The following is a 16,791-nucleotide window of genomic DNA, read 5'->3' as shown; positions in this document are numbered from 1 at the left end:
GCCAGGATGTACTCTCCATTCACTGGCACTGGTGCCAGGGGAACTGCTGTGTCCCAGAATCGTGGGGCAGAAGGGGCACCTGCAGTGGCATCCAGTACTCAGTGGGGTTCATCTGCTGCCTGTGGCACTGGGGCTGCAGCTGTGGGGCAGCTGTGCCCAGTCCCTGGAGGAGCTCAGAGTGCACTTATATCAAGGGCCTCTCTTTTCTCCCCCCTCCCAGCACATGAAGCAGCAAGGTTTTCTTTCAAATAAGTTTATCTTGCTCAGTCCTTAATGGCTCAAAGTTTTATTATTTTTTATTATTTTATCATATTTATATATAAAACATATTTTTTAAAATGATTTTTTAAATTATTTTATTCCCTGAGGAATAATCTGACTTACTTTGTCTAACTTTCTAAAGCAGAGCTGCTGCACAAATCCTTCCCACTAGCACACCAGATTCCCCAGTCTTCCCCAGCAAATATCGTGCTGCAATTTGCTTTTAAAGCCTCCCCAGCACCCAGGAGGGGGCACCTGATCCTCCTCGGGGGGGAGGTGAGGTTTCTGCCCTTCCTCACACAGGTAACTCTGGGGCACTCCTGGCATTCCCAAAAGGCTGGCAGGAGGCAGAGTGCACTGCCAGCAGCACCAGGAAGGGGAGAGGAGCATCTCTGTGCTGTGACAGCTCCTGAAAGGGCAGCACACAAGGGCCAGCCTCATCTCCAGCCTTTTTTTTTTTTTTTTCCTGCTGCCCATGATTAAATTTCAGTTTTCCCAGCACCTTGCAGTGTGAAGGCACACTGATGGGTGTGCAGGGCAGTGTTTGTGAGTGTGGCACTGGAGCAGGGGCTGTTCCACATCAGGTGGCCCAGGGACACTGCAGGGAGGTGCCACTGGACCTGTTGTGACTCCCAGCCCTGCAGGGCCAGGCTGCTCCTGGGCGGTTTCATCTTTGGGTTTGCCTGCAAAGGGAGCCCAGAGCTGCCCTGGGGCTGTGGGGCTGCCCTGGCCAGGAGGGTTCCCTGGGGGACAGCATCACCTGAGCACTCCTGGGAGCCTGCCCTGAGCACGTCCTGCTGCTCTGTTCCCTCTGCTGCTGAGCAGGACAAAGGTGTGAGCTGTGGGAGGGACAGAACAGGGCTCTGATGGAGCTGGGGCGCAGGGACTGAGCATGCAGCAGGTGACAGACGGACAGACAGAGCTGAGCAGGGACTGAGCATGCAGCAGGTGACAGACAGAGCTGAGCAGGGACTGAGCATGCAGCAGGTGACAGACAGACACACAGAGCTGAGCAGGGACTGAGCATGCAGCAGGTGACAGACAGACACACAGAGCTGAGCAGGGACTGAGCATGCAGCAGGTGACAGACAGAGCTGAGCAGGGACTGAGCATGCAGCAGGTGACAGACGGACAGACAGAGCTGAGCAGGGACTGAGCATGCAGCAGGTGACAGACGGACAGACAGAGCTGAGCAGGGACTGAGCATGCAGCAGGTGACAGACGGACAGACAGAGCTCCAGGGGCCTTGGGAGCAGCTCCAGGGCTGCAGGGTGAGATGCAGGCAGGAGGAGGCTGAGCACAACCAGCCTGACTGCAGGCTCTGAGCGGGGCTCTAGAGCTGCCCAGGGAGCAGAGCTGGGCTCACAGAGATGGGAACAGGGAAGGGGTGTCAGGGGAGGATGGATGCTCAGAATGGAGCACTGATGTTCCTGCTCCAGAAAATGGGCATTAATCAAACTGTGCATTGCCCCTGGCTGTGCTGTGCTGTCACACAGAAAAAGGTGCAGATTTCTGCCTCTGAAACCATCCTGGCCCGAGGCAGCCTGGAGCTGGGGCAGGTGGGCAGTGCAAGCTGCCAAGGCTGGGACAAGCAGGACTGATGGAATTTTTACAGTGAATTCTTACCTAAACCTGGTTTTAAAAGCAAAAATAAACAACCAAACTGGGAAGAAGCTGGGAGCTGTAAGGATGGCAAAGCACACACTCAGGCTGTGAGCTTTTGCTGTGTTGCTCAGGTTAAATTGGAGCTCTGGTAACTCAGTTCACTTTGTTAAAGCCACTGAAATAACAGTGGGACTTTTCAGGGGCAGGGATTCATTTTCGAAGCAGTAGAGGAGCATTTAGTTTCAATGAGTGATGAAACTTGACTGAATCAGACAAATGAAATAAGTGACCTCTGTCTGGCAAGGTTATACTTGTGGCTGGGCTTTCTTGAGCAGGTTTGAAGTGCACAGAAATAGGAATTGTGTGTAAGAAGCACATTAAAATATCATCAAAGGGGTGCCAGGGCTTGCTCTGGAGCAGGAAGGGTTAAAGGGTGCCCAGGGGGGTGAATGCTCTCTCAGGTCAGGTGCCCACAACTTTGATTTCTCAGTGCCCAGATGTTCTCTGCTGGTCTAATTAAAATGTATTGTTTAATTTCAAGCACATGTTTTAAATTAGCTTAATGGCGATGCTCTGGGGAAATTGAATTTCTAGGGTCATTTTTTCAGGCTCTGGACAAAAATGCTGGCCTGCATTTTCTGGAAAGGATGCGAGATTTGAAGTGCCCTCCATATTTGCTACTTAAAAGAGATGTCATAGGAATGAGATGGAATAATTACTTGGTGAAAATATGCTTCATGTAGAGAGAATTAAATTGCAGATGATTACCCACCCCTTTGGAAAATGTAAACTGTTTCTTAAAACTTTAGGAGTCGTGGTTTTTACTACAGTTTGCTCCTATATTGTGAGACTTTTCATTTTAATAAGCAGCTGCTGCTTTCTGTAAAATCCCAGTGCAATGAAGGCCCTGGAAGGGAGGGTTTTGCTCTGTGCCAGAATTAAAGGGCCTGAGGAGCTCTGGGACAGGACAGGGCTGCTCTTACACCAGGTTTGAGTTGCAAACATGAAAGGAACTGGGCTGGGACCAAGCAGGCAAGGGAGGGTGGAAGTGAAATAAATTCTGGAGTGATGAAATTACTTTGGACAACTTAATGAAAAAAAATGCTGAGATCCCACTGAGCCATTAAATGACTGAATTCCACATGGAAGCACCCATCTCCTCTGACAAGCCTTTGACAAAACTGTTTCTTTATTTTCATGGGGAGTGATTCCTGACCTGAAGATTAAAAAGACTGAGGGGAGAAAGGGGCAGAAGGAGTTATGAGCCCAAGAGACAGGAGAAAATGCATTGGAAATGAACACTGAAGTGCCTGTGCATTTATTAATCCTAAAGGGAGCATTTGGGTAATACTGGGACAAATTGATGGCCAGTGATTTGCAGAAGAGGCACAAATACTTTTAAATCCCCCCAAATACATTTTAATGTTTTTCTTTCCCATTTAAGTCCTGATCTGGCTCTAGCAAACCTTGAAAGCAGCTGCCTGTGGCCAGGCTGAGCTCTGGGGCTCTGGAAATGGAAACCCCATGGTCAGCAGCCCAAAGCTGGCTCAGCCCAGCCTGAGGGTCCCTAGGGCAGGCTGCTGGGGAAGGTGTGCCTGGAAACTGGGATGGGAGTGCTTCAGGATAATTCAAGTGAAATCCTCATTCCAGGGCTGGGGCTGTCCCCAGGAGGGGAACAGCACCGTGGCACCCTTGTACAGCTCCATTCCCAGGGACTCAGTGGCAGAGTTATTGCAAAACAAAATGCACTCCATGAGATTAATTAACAGTACGTTTCAAGGTCCTGGAATACAGAAGTGGCCGTGGGGTGGATGCACAATGGAGGCTTTTCCCTGCAACCAGAACCAGTGCTATTTTTGGAGCTGTAGCTGCATCCCATCGAGGTGTGCTTTGCTTCAAAAGCTGCCTGGGTAGGAGTGGGGCTTTGAAGGGGAAGATAAATACTGTAATTAGGGCTGCAGGACAACAAAAGGATTATTCTTACCTATAAAATCATTTGAGTGAAGTTGCTGCAAAGATAATTACACCCAAAACTGCTTGCATGGGTCTCATATTTTCCTTACAAGGACTTACAAGACTCATTGAATATTTATAGGCCTGGAACACAAGACTGGGTGAAATGCAACCCATAAATCCGGGCGCAGTTTATGATGATGAAATTCCTGCAGTTGCTGGCCAGGCTTGCTGGGGGAGCAGAGCCTGTGATGGATGTGCCAGAGCTCAGAGCCCTGCCTGGGGAGTGCTGCCTCCTCTGGGGCCTCACAGGCTCCCAAAGCACAGCCTGGGCTGGCTCCTGGATTTCCTCCCTGCCTCCCTTGCAGAGGGGCTGTTTGTGCTCCTGCCACTGGTACCACATGCAAATGAGCATGCTGCTTCCCAGATGCACATCTCATAGTTAGAGATTAAATACAGCCTGAAAAATCATATGTTAATTACATTCTGAGGGTGTAGCAGAATTTCTCACTTGAACATATTTTGTTTTGCTGGGAATAGCACAAATTTCAGATCAATATATTTATAGTTGAAGCTCAGTAATAAATGTATCAGGCTGCAGAAAAAGCTTTCTGATCATTACTATTCCTAATCACTTACCATCAGCTCGGTGCTTAGGCTTCTATGCCACATTGTGGATTTGTTTACTTGCTTTTAAAAACCTGTTTTTCTCAGAAGGCAACCAATTCTATTGGAAGGGGAGGGGGATGGCTGAGGACCAAAGCCAGTCAGGCAGGGCATCAGAAAGGAGCTGGCAGAGATCTCTGAGAGGTTTTGAGGAGCAGGACCCCCCCAAGTTGGCTCAGTTAGTTGGAAAAGTCCTTTTTTATCCCCTGTGAAGGTCCCCTGCCATAGTGGTGCTGGAAATCCACAGGAGCTGCAGAGGTTCCCCCTGCAGTGTGTGCAGTGGCCAAGAGCCCTCCTGGGCACCAGGAACCCCCAGCTGGACAGATGGACACCCAGCTTCCCGCTCACCCCAGCCTGCCAGGGCTGCCTGCTGCCTCCAGGGACAGGCAGGAGAATGTGCTCAGAGGGCAGTGCAGCAGGGCTGGGCTTTAAATCAGGCTGCCTTTGCCCTTGGGGGCTGCTGCTGAAGTGCTGAGCAGCCCCAGCACAAAACAAGGAGGGAACTGGGGAGAAATCAATATACAGCATTCAAACTGCTTTCTTGTTTACTGTACCAGAACCTTGCAAAACATCAAAAATAGAGAGGAAAGCTTAAAACACACTGTGAACTTCATTAATACAAAGAAACATCTGACACAACAGCCACTGGATCAACAGAAAACATTTCCCAAGCTGTCCTTGGGGCAGGCTCGAGACCATACAAAGCAAACAGGTTCCTAAGAACAAGTAATTACAAATATGCCCCTCTTTTCTTGGTTTTTCCTCTGGATGCAAGTCCTTGGATGACCAATTACAGACTCAAAGATCTGTCCATGATCCCTGGGCTGACAGGGATGAGCAGTGTGGACTTTAGGCAGAGATCAGGCTCACTTTCAGACAAGGCTGCTGCACTGCATTGAAACACATCCTGAAAAGCCACAACTAAGAACAAACAGTACCAAACACACAGTAAACTGAAAATGCCTCCACCCCCATCCCTTTTTACAGGCCTCATAAATCTTTCAATAAATAAGTAAATCACAGAGGTACCAAAGGAACTGGCAAAGCAAGAGGTAGTTTATGTAACAAAGCATCTCTGGCACAGCTCTGGCACCTGGGCCGAGGTCCTGCCCTGGTCCCAGGGGCAGAATGCAGGCTCAGGAGAGCTGGGATGCTCAGGAGGGGCTCAGGGCTCAGCACAGAACAGCCCTGGCTGCCTCAGGGGCCCTGGAGGAGGCTCTGCTGTCCAGAATTTATCCTCTGCTTGTGCAGCCTGCCCTTCAGCAGGTGTGTGTGTGTGTGTGTGTGTGTGCAGCTGCTGTGGCCAGGGGCTGGCACTGGGAGGGAGCTGTGCTGCAGGGATGCAGAACGTTCCCTGTGATGTGCCAGGAGTGCAGCAATGCCTGGCACCTCCAGGGCTGCCTGCTCCTGCTGCCCCAAACTCAGCCTGCCTGGGCTGCAGCAGCTCTGCTCCTGGCTGTTTGTCTGGAAAGGACCCAAGGAACCCCAAACCTGATCCCATTCCCAGCGCTGGAGTGCTCTGCTGCTCTCAGCTGGAGCCTGCCAAGTCACTGGAGTCTCTGCACAAGGTTCTGGTAGGTTTTCCTTTCCCCCTCCCAGGAGTGATGCTTCTTCACGTAGTCTTTGGCCCTGGTCACAATTTCCTTTTCCAGAATGGGGTCATTCATCAAACTCTTGGACAGCGCAACAAACTCCTAAAAAAGGTGAAAAGAAGAATCAGTTAAAATTTCTTTGCAAAGGTCCTAATGATACTGCAATAGCTGGTATGGCCAACTGTGAGCCAATATATGAGGATGTCCTAAGTCCTTTTGCAAGGTCAAGTACCATACTTTATTTATAAAGTTATTATTTTACACAGCCCACCAACTAAGACATTAAAAATCAAAGACAATTCACATTTAATGACACAAAAATTGTCTGCCTACCCAATGGTGGAAAGCCAGGCTGGTTAGAAATGAATTGCCTGTTCTGCAAGGAGAACAACATCAGATGTTTGAGCTCAGCTCAGCTTTTACCTCATTGCTGCTGCACCTCCAGTGAGTGTTTGGTAAGGCTAAGAAAGTCCCAACACAAACAGTGTAAGGTAGGAGCAGGATGCAGCACCTGGGCAGGTACAGACACAGCAGGGTTAGCTCAACAAACACCAAAAAAACCCCACCTACTCCCTTGAACTTCACTGGGCAACATCCCAGAGCTCAGAGATCACAACTGTCCTCTGCCTGCTCCTCTGCCTCTCATTTACTCCAGGCAAGAGAAACTGTGATCTTCAGACACGTGAAGGGAGGTCTGATGTCTGAACTAATCTGTTCTGAGCAGCTGCTCTAATTCCCCATCAGGAGACAACCTCCAATGCTTCAGCTTGATTGCAAATGTGCTCAGGTGTGTGCAGAGCAGGGCCTGGTTCAGCCCAGGAGCAGCTCTGGTGTCAGTGGGAAATGAAGATGATGTGTTAGCACACAATGGGCAGTGCAGAGCAGGGCATGGGGACGGGCAGAGAGGATGGAGGAGCAGATCCATTATTTACAGCCTGGCAGCTGTGCAGGGAGACAGCCCAGCTGAGAGCAGAGTTCACATCAGCATCAGGGTAGGGAGACAACCATCCTTGAGAACACAGACTGCCTAAAGACCTCCACAGCTATGAAATCTTTGGCTGAACTCTGGATTTTTTGGCTGAGCTTTGCTGCAGCAGTGCACAATGCACAGTGCAGTGTGACCCTGGGCACGCTGCTGGGGAAATCCCTGAGCAGGGGATGAGCCCTGCTGGGCTCTGCCTGCCCACACCACCAGCAGGGAAGTGAAACAGTCAGAGCCACAGAGCCCTTGTGGGCAAAGGTTTGTAGCCAGGTGAGAGAATAAGGAGATTTTCATGCACACAAGTGAGCAATGCCCCCTTCTTGTACATCAGAGCCGTGCTGCTGCTGAGCTGGGGGAGCTGCCTGGGCTGGTCTAACTGGGATTTCAGCCCCTTCCCTGGGGGATTCTGTGTCTGTCAGAGCTGACCCAGCTCCACAGACACCACAGGGAAGTGGGAAAGTCTCACCTGACTTCTGCTGGCTTCATCCAGTTGCATGGAAAGTCACAGTAACAAATACTGTTCCCACTGAACCACATCCCCAACTTGAATTTTATGCTCCTGTGGAGGATTTTATTTAAAGTAATGTTTAAAAGTAATTTATGTAAATTACCTAAGAGCAGAAGCAGCAATGTAACATTTCTTGACAGGTAGTCCTATTAGCATTCTTTTAAATTGTGGATATGGAGGACAAAAACTTGGAAACATGTAAATGATAGAAGAAATGAGATCCTTATTCACAGTTACAATACTTAGGGCTGAAGATAATTTCAGGAAAAAATGCCAAACTGAGTCCAGAGCACAAAATTTGAGAAAATGCAGGAGAGAGAAAAAGCAAATGGAAAAATCCCAGGGGGTGGCGAGTAAGGAGTTGCCAGTTTTATCCTCCTCCTCCTGCTCCAGTGGGACCTGCATCCCCCTGGAAGCAGTGGGAACATTCCCTGTGACCTCTCTGGCTTTTACCCTTGGAGCAGCTTGCCTGTTTCCAGCAGTAACTCCATTTTCCAGGTGTCTCCCCACTACAAGGGACTTGCATTTCAGCTGTGGGCTTGTGCTGAGGCTGGACCTGAGCAGGCAGACATGCCCAGCCCTGAGCCCTTCCAGGAAATGCAGCATTCCCTCTCGCTTTTCCAGAAGCCTGTGACACCTGAAGTGATTCCAGGGAGGGATCACATCTCCAGCAGCTGTTCTGCTGTGGCTGGGATACTTGCACAGATATTTATGCACTCCCCTATTTTGTTGTAGCTTCAGTTTTGGTGAAAGAGGGGTCACATCCACAAATGGCCTTTCAGCTGTAGAAGCTGAGGGCATGACTTGCAGCAGCCCCAGTGAAGGAGGTGATCTATAGCCTGGCTTTCTACCTGGGGCCATCCACACTTGAGCAAACCTCGATTCCCCCCCAGGAGGGGGATAATGAATGTGCAGGTGGCAGCAAAACACGGTGAGAGCCGAGGCTCAGCTGTGAGTCACAACCCAGAGACATGGGAGCAAATCATCTCCTGTCCTGCAGCAGCTCTCCCAGTGCCCTTTCCATGGCAGAGCTCCACACAAACACCGGCCTTCCTCAACAGCAACATCCATAACACAGTGTTCTCCTGTAAATTGACCAATCATCCCTAAAGAAAATGTCAACTCCTCTGCGTGGTACCTCAAATAAATCCTGTCTGATATTTTGCAGAGACACAGAAACACAGGTACCCAGGAGATAAAAGCTGGCAAATGAGTGCACTGAGTAAAAAAGGGTGAATAATTCCTCCATTACCACGAGAGCTGCACTGGTGCCACAGCTCACACATAATGAAAATAAGATGCATGGTTAATATATTATTTATATAATGCAAGTAAGTCTGCAATTCAAGCAGTTCAGAGCAGCCTGAGCAGACAGAAGAAGGGGATTGTCAAAGAGCAGCCCTGGCCCCAGGGAGGCAGAGGCCAGGAGTGCAGGCAGTGCAGAGGTACCTGGGGCAGGTGGGGCCCAGGTGCCCCAGGGCTGCTGGGTGAGAGCTGAGTGCTGGCACTGCCCCAGCTCAGAGCTGTCTGCTCTGCAGCCCTGGGCTGTGTGCTGCCCGTGGGGGCACAGGAAAGCTCCATGGCACAGCAGAGCTGCTGCTGCTCCCAGCCCTCAAAGCTCTGTCCCTTCTCAGTGCCTTGGAAGCTTGTTTGCCTCCTTCTCTTTCTTTAGGTCCTTCTGAGAGCTTTTACAGACAGGGAAGAGATAATTCTGAAACCCAGCCTGCAGAATAACTTCTTGTGTCTTCCCTTTTAACACAGTTTTGCATTATTTATTGCCCCGTTCTTATCTCTTACTTTTTTTACTTCAGGTCCCATTAACTCAGTGTCAAATATTCCATAAACTTGCAAATTCAAGCAGCAGCAGGATCAGCCCATGATTTCAAAGTGATGTGCACAGTAATGTGCACAAATGATGGAGAGTCAGGAACAAAACGTTCCAGGGCTTTCCCTCCACATTAACTGTTTCCACCTGAGTGCTGGGACTGCCAGGGCTTCTGCCATTTCCAGCCAAATGCAAATGGTTAAGGATGGCTACACCAGACACAACATTTCCTACTGGCCTGGAAGCCACAAAAGCTCACTTCCAGCAAGAAAAGCCAGCAGCACTCACCATTTAAAACAACTCTCATTGCATAATGGTCAATTAATATCCCTCTAATTTGGCTTTCAAAAGACAGCAGGACAACTGCTCCTACCCAAGGTACTGCACAGCCTCCTCAGATCAGAAACAACTGGAAAGAAGCAATGCTTTCCACTCCTGAGCTGTGGCCCAGCTGTGTCCTCACAACCACACAGGATCCACCACTTAGCAAGGAAAATTCCTTTTCTAACCCAGCAAACCTTCCTCAGCTTTGGTGGCCCAGATTCTTCCAGCCAGAGACAGATTCTCCCAAGCACCAGGACACAGTTTAATCTTATGTAGATTAAAGGCTTTTTCCTCACTAACTTGATGCATCTGAGGGCACAGCAGAAAAGATACTTCATGTGTAAAGTAATCAAAGTTAAAAAAACCCAAAAACTTCTTACCAGAATGTTTTCCAGTCCCAGCTCACTCAGACCAATCTTCTGAGGTTGCATTCTAAGTGCCATGGGCACTGTCCCTTGTCCCAACAATTAAAATGTCTTCAAACTTAATTGCATTTCTTTGATCTAATGTGACCCTCAACCTCTGGCAGACTGTGTGCAGTGGCTTAAAGACTGTATTTGATATGGTTTGGGGAGATAAAGAGCACGAGTAAAGGGTTGCTTTATCTCCAAACCCTGAGTGCTGAGGCTTGGCATTCTGAGCTCCTCTGCATGAAGCAACTTCTCAGCAACTCTGCAGTGGGATTAGGCATTCCCCTGCAAACAAGGGCTTTCCTGACCATTTCCAGCCTCTGAGTTTTTCTATTAAAATCTTCAAAATCAACCAGGAGGATTCACTTTCCAGAAACACAACTTAATAGGATGCATTAATCACACAGTCCACAAAGTAAATAAATATATGTTCTCTACTTTGCAAAATTATCAGATGGTGAATTCTAGTACATTTTTTAAATCTTGAGTTGGATAAAACTCTGAGGGAATCTTTTTCTGAGAGTCATTTTCCATGGCATACATGAATATGTAACAGCAAAGCCCTAATGCAGGAAAATATGGTGAAATGAAAATTTCCAGCATTTAAATATGGGTAGTGTTCCCTCTCTTCCCACTCTTACTTAACTTCCCTGAGACTTCATCCTAACACTTTGCTTAATTTTATCGTTAATTTCTCTGACTGAGCAATATCTTGCCTCTAAAAATACACTTTTACATTAACACTGCCTGCTAGAAATTACAGAAAATGTGTCATCTGAAACTGCAGCTCATTCTCCTGGCGAGCTCCAGCTCGTCTGACACAAGTTCCTGCTGCAGTTATTACTGAAGGGAGCTCTGAGACAGGCAGAGCATCTCCTGCAGGGTTTGGTTGGGAGCTCCAAAGCCCAGAGCCACAAGTGCCTGGGAGCAGCTCCCAAACCCTTCAGCAAGGCTGACACCTAGTCCGAGCTCCCTGAACTGCAGAGGCGGCTCCCAGGAGCAGGATCCGAGCCACACAGGACAGGAAGGGAGCCCAGAGGTCTGCCTGTGCTTACCTGGGGACTTGAAAACAGCAGCCCTGTTTCCTTGTGCTTTATTATTGCTGCATTCCCAGGAATGTTCCTTGCCAGCACTGGAATTTCTAAATCCATTGCCTGGAGGAATATTAAAAAGGGAAACAACAGTTTGTAAGGATTCCTGGGTTTTGAGGTGCTAACAATGGCAATTTTAATAAGAAAAGCACAAACAACAACCCAAACTTCTTTCCCACCTCTCCAGATTTTTAACTGAAAAATACCCTTCCCCAGAGAGCTCTGCCAAGGCTCAGCTCTGAGGTGTGCAAACCCTGGCACTCGGCTCTGCTGCTCTGGGTCTGAGCTTCAATCACTGTGGATCAGCTGGGCAGTCTGGAGATGCACTGACAGAAAAGCAGAAATATTCATTTGGTGTAATTAGCACAGTGTCAAATGAGGAAGAAATTCCCTCCCCCAAATCTTCAGTCTGTTTCATACAAACACCCAGGCTGATAAGGTACAGGAAGGGACTGCTGGGACTTAGCAACACATTTTAATAATTTAAAGTACCCAAGAAAAGCACTGTTTAAATCACCACTGCAGGTGTATTAGTCTGACCATAGCATTTCCATAGCCCTGGCACAAACATCTGCTTTGCAGCAGCCAGTGCTAAAAATAACAGCCCTTAATGATAAAAACTCTTCTACACTTTGTGTCAGAAACTGCCAGATTATCTGGGGTCATTCAGACACATTCATGAAGCTACAGAGCTCATGACTGATTGAAGTTTATATTTAATTTTCTGTCATTTCCAAACTCTAAAGGGAAAGATATTTGTTCTGTCTCAGACTTGGAGGGCAGGAACTGCCACACAAGAAAATCTTCAGGTCCCCAAATGCACAGGTACCAGTGAGTTCCAGCTACTGAAGGCAGAACAGATGGCCAAAGACTTCAGATGCAGGGCTGCCTTTATGCCACTGGCCCTAACCAAATGGATTGGGCTGTAAATAATTACTGCAAGAAGTGGCTTCAAATGTAATTTAGATACTTAGACTATTTCCAAGCAGTAAAAAGAACCATTTGCATTGTTGAAAAGATGTATAATTTACTGACCTAGCTTCCAGGAATAATAGCATCAAACAACATTTCAGTCCACTGGCCATCTGTTTTGTTACATTATTTTGAGTGCAAATGTGTTTTGCTGCTCCTGCAGGAGGATGCAGGGTGGAAATTGAAGCTGTGGGGACGTTCCCCTGTAAGCATCTCCACCCAGCAATCCAGGGCTGACAGAGCAGAGGCAGGGTTTGTTTAGCACTCTGTCTCCTGCACTGTCTCTCATTTCCTTCCTTCTAGCACATGCAGCTTCTTGTTGGCTCTTCCATTTTACTGCTTTAGAACATCCCCTCATCTCTGGTGGTTTATAGCTTGCTCTGGCTGTCATTCCACACTGCTGGTGCTGCACATGTGGGCCAAGAGTGGATTATTGTGCCTCCCAGCACAGCAGAGCCTGTCCAGCCTCCTTTTCTACCACTTCAAATTGGCTTCTTGTTGGTAAAAGCACGAGAATGCAATGATGTTCCCAGCAGCTGGAGCGTTCCTGAGAGCACAGGGAGAGGGAATGGTGCTGGAGTGCAAACCCTGCTGTCAGCAGGAGCAGAGGGAGCACAGAAACCTTCCAGCAGTGCAGCCCTTCCCACCCCCTGTGCCCAGGAACCTGCACAACTCCGGGCTCTCAGAGCAAGAGATGCATTTTTAATGCCTGCTCTAATGTTTTGTTTTCTCCTCTTCAAATGCCAAACACAAGCAGATCAGTTCCAGTCAGATCTGAGATCTCAGAGCCAGCTGACAGAGTCATTAGCGATGGCTCCTGGCTCTCCTACCTCGAGGCAGGTGGGATAGATGGGATTAGACATTTATCTCATTTATCTATTATATATTTATCTCTCTCTGAAATACTGTTTACAGATTCATGACCTTGTTAAATGCTGAACTTTGAGGACAATGAGAGTTGCATTTCCAAACTCCAGCCTGTTTTCTCCAGCCTAGGACCAGAAGAGTTTTATGCAGAGTTTTCTGCCTTATTATCTCACAGGACCTCAGCAGATGGCCCTTCCTGCTGCTGGCTATCCCAGGAAAGAATTCACTGTCCAGGACTGCCACTCCTGGGAGAGAGAGGTGTTCCCAGCAGGTGTTTTATCAGCCTGTCTCAAATCCCCCTGAACAAACACAAAGCCAAACCCTTTGGAACCTGCCCCAGTGTCCTGCCAGCCCTGAGCCTGCACAGTTTGTACCAGACCCAGCTCACAGCTCTGCTGTGTCTCCCCAGAGCCCTGCTGGCTCCCCTGGCTCCTGTCTCACCCCTGGCACTCCGGGCAAATGAATCAGGGTGAGTTTTGGTCAAGTGCTCTGTGACAGCCCTGAGGGGAGCCTGGAGCTGGTGAGGAGGAGGTGACAGAACCCCACTGGGGTCAGGGCTCTGCAGCTGCACCCCAGCCTGCCTGGCCTGACACAGCCCCAGGCTGGGACATGTCACAGGCAGGAACTGCTGTGCAGGAGCAGCTGCCACCTCTGAGCAGGGCATGTTGGAAATGCTGGAAATGCACTGTGCTGTCCCACCAGCACCTGCCCTGCCTCACTCCTGTGATGCTCCCTTGGTTCTTACTCCTGAGCACTCTCAGATGAGTGGAAATGCTGGAAATGCAACTCAGTAAAACAGAAATGGAGGCTCATTTACATTCCATAACCACATACAAATGGTGCAATAATCTCTGTGCTCATGATGAACCAACGTTCAGCACCCACCAAACAAATGGAATCATGAAAGGCATCTGCCCAAAGAACTTCCACTTCAAGTGCACTTATTTTTTTCTGAGAAAGCACTTGATACTAAGCAGTGCCCTACTTTGACAGGTAGGAAATAAAACTGGTTATTAATTTTCAATACTGATGGCAAAAGGATTAACTGAGCGTGTCATTCATTCATTAATCATTTCAGAATTAAATAACCAAATACAGCTCTTAGATTGCTTTTTGAAGGGATGTAAAAATAAATGAAAGTCCATTCTAGCAGCATTATAAGGAAGTGGGTGTTGAATCAAGCTTAGTGACAACTCCAGGAAATCAGAATGATTTCTATCTCAGGTCTGCGTCGTTAATTTAGCAGGATTGATAAAATTACCTTCTATCCTTTAAAAATAAATAGAGAAAGCATAACAAACTGTCAGTTCAAGGGAAGAAAACCTCAATTGCTAACACTTGAAAAAAGAAATATTTAAATTGTGCCTTCAGTAGCTTTGAAATGTGTCCATAGGAGGTTGACAGAAGGTGTTCCAGGCTGGGGTGAGGCTCAGGCTGAGCCCAGGAAGGTGCCTTACCTCCAGGATGGCAGCAGACATGCCCTCGGAGCTGGAGCTGTTCACCAGGGCCAGGCAGCTCCGCAGGGCAGCGTGCAGCTCCGGCTGGGGCAGCTCCTGCAGCACGTGCACCCCGGGGGCCCTGCAGCCACACAGAGAGGGGAGCCCTGAGGGGTGGAACCCCAGAGAGGGGCACTGGGACCTGCCACCCCTCTGAGCCTGCACAGGGCTCAGAGCTGCCCTGCCTGCCTGGCAGGGTGGGACTGGGGATGCTGCAGCCACCCAAACCCTCCCACGGCTCTGGCAGTAATGAACACAAACCAGAGTCAGTCAGATGGGATTAACCCAAACCATCAGCACACTGCTCATCCCAAAACTGTCAGTGCCTGCAACTCCTGGTCTGAGGCTGCTCCCTGCCAAAGGACCCCAACAGCCTGTCAGTCTGTCAGTCCCAGAGCTGTGCACGGACCCTCAGTTGTATTCACAGGGTTTAAAAGGGGCAGCCAGCCTTCAGCACAGAGCAGGTTTAACATCAGCTCCTTACCTCTGAACTCTCTCCTTAACTTCACTGGTATAAAGGGGATCAACCTGGATGGGAGCACACACAGAGGTCAGTGGCACTGCAGCTCATGTTGGAAACACCCAGAGGAATAAACAAAGCTTAGCACATTTTCATCTAAAGTACTTGAAATGCTGAGCTTTAAAATCATCCCACAGATCTGTTACTCAGTTGTGGCAAAGGCCTGGTGTGACAGCTCCTGGTGGGTGAAGTGCCCAGGGACTGTCCCTGTACTCACTGAGTAAAAATGGGCTCCAGAGGGCTCAGGAAGCAGCCTGGCTGCAACTGAGACACTCACAGGGATGCTGCTCACATGCTCTGGCAGAAAGACTCGTTGGAAATCTAATAAACACAAAATTCTAATCCCCAGTAAATAACAATTACAAAATTCTAATCCCCAGTAAATAATAAACACAGAATTCCCAACCCCAGTAAATAACAAACACAAAATTCTAACCCCAGTAAATAACAAACACAAAATTCCCAACCCCAGTAAATAATAAACACATAATTCTAACCCCCAGTAAATAACTGTCATGGGTAAAAAACCCAAAAGGAGCTCTGAGAAGAAGCTGAATGCTTTAAACAAAACTTTAAAGCTTTGTGGCCTTAACTTTTTAATTTTTTTAAGTTTCATAAGCTCCTATTCTTGGAATCTGGAGCTGCTGAAAATTAGCTGCTGTTCCAGATTTCATGATAGGAATGAACAAAAGGAAAGCTGGAAGTGGAGACAAATGGAGAAAGTTTTACATAACACAGGCCTCAGTCCTGCAACATTACCTCAAGTGCACCACCTGAGACAATCAGGCATAGAAAATCCAGGGAACAGAATATAATCTTATGGCAGCAAAGAGATCATCTCATGGAAGTACAGCAGAAAATAGAGTGGGGGCCTTTGTTCTTTCTCTTCTTAATTAATATACTCTTACTGTACGGGCTTTTAATATTCACAATAAAAATTACATGCTTCATAGATGGTGGCACTGATTTTCTTAAGATTTTTGTGGTTTGAGAAGCAATGTGAATAAGAAGAGTACAGCTAAATACCAATAGAGCTGAGATGGATTTTTCTCCTTCAGCAATATTTTGGTTCCAGGAGAGAAATATGCTCGAAAATGTTTTAAGGAGGTTCAGCCCTTGATGCAGCCTGTGCCCTGCCACTGGGCTATTTCTGGTCTGCAAACTCATTAGCTTGTGAAAAAGTGAAGCACATTTAAAAAGACGACTGAAATGTTTATAAAATCCTCACTGGAGGCAGCAAGTGCATCTTTTGACTCTAAAGCACAGCTTCATTACACCTGCTCCAGATCTGCCTTCCACAGCAGTTCACTTCCCAATCATTTTGTGTGTTAGCGTGGGAAAAAGCCCAGATCAAATAAAAATGTAACAACAGCTTTTAACAATAAAATCCTATGTCCCCAAATTTGCAAAGAATAAAACTGAATGAGAAAATATAGAGATTCCTATTTGCCTATTGAGCCTGTATTTGTTTTTTTCATAAAGAAATTGCCTGCAAGTTTTCAGGCTGATGTGGGGATGAATCAGAGATGAGACTGATACAGAGGGAGCACATTACCCAGATGAGCCAGGGAAGCTTTCAGCCTCCTTCAAGCAGCAGAGAGTTTGTTTCACAGGACACAGCTGCCTCCTCAGACCCTTTCCCTGCTTGAACCAGGGCTTCAGGCTGCCTTTTCCAGCCCTGTGCTGCAGGATCTCTGATTTCCTTCTCAAAAGCCCTGC

The 16,791-nt window shown here is 48.0% G+C and overlaps 1 protein-coding gene across 1 annotated transcript in view; it reads right to left on the bottom strand.

Moving 5' to 3' along the window:
* Positions 1–5,075: 5,075 nt before the first annotated feature.
* The window catches only part of GLT1D1 (glycosyltransferase 1 domain containing 1), a 33,723-nt gene continuing 22,007 nt past the window's right edge, over positions 5,076–16,791 (bottom strand). Inside the window, exons 9-12 of the mRNA XM_084217545.1 lie at positions 15,037–15,080; positions 14,514–14,634; positions 11,182–11,280; positions 5,076–6,179 (exon numbers count right to left, since the gene is read on the bottom strand). Of these exons, the coding sequence (XP_084073671.1) occupies positions 6,033–6,179; positions 11,182–11,280; positions 14,514–14,634; positions 15,037–15,080 (411 nt within the window). The 3' untranslated portion in view covers positions 5,076–6,032. The remainder of the gene's footprint in view (positions 6,180–11,181; positions 11,281–14,513; positions 14,635–15,036; positions 15,081–16,791) is intronic.

Source organism: Fringilla coelebs, assembly GCF_963513975.1.
Source record: "Fringilla coelebs genome assembly, chromosome: 17".
In the NCBI taxonomy this organism is placed as follows: domain Eukaryota; kingdom Metazoa; phylum Chordata; class Aves; order Passeriformes; family Fringillidae; genus Fringilla; species Fringilla coelebs.
This window is presented reverse-complemented; position numbering and strand designations above follow the sequence as displayed.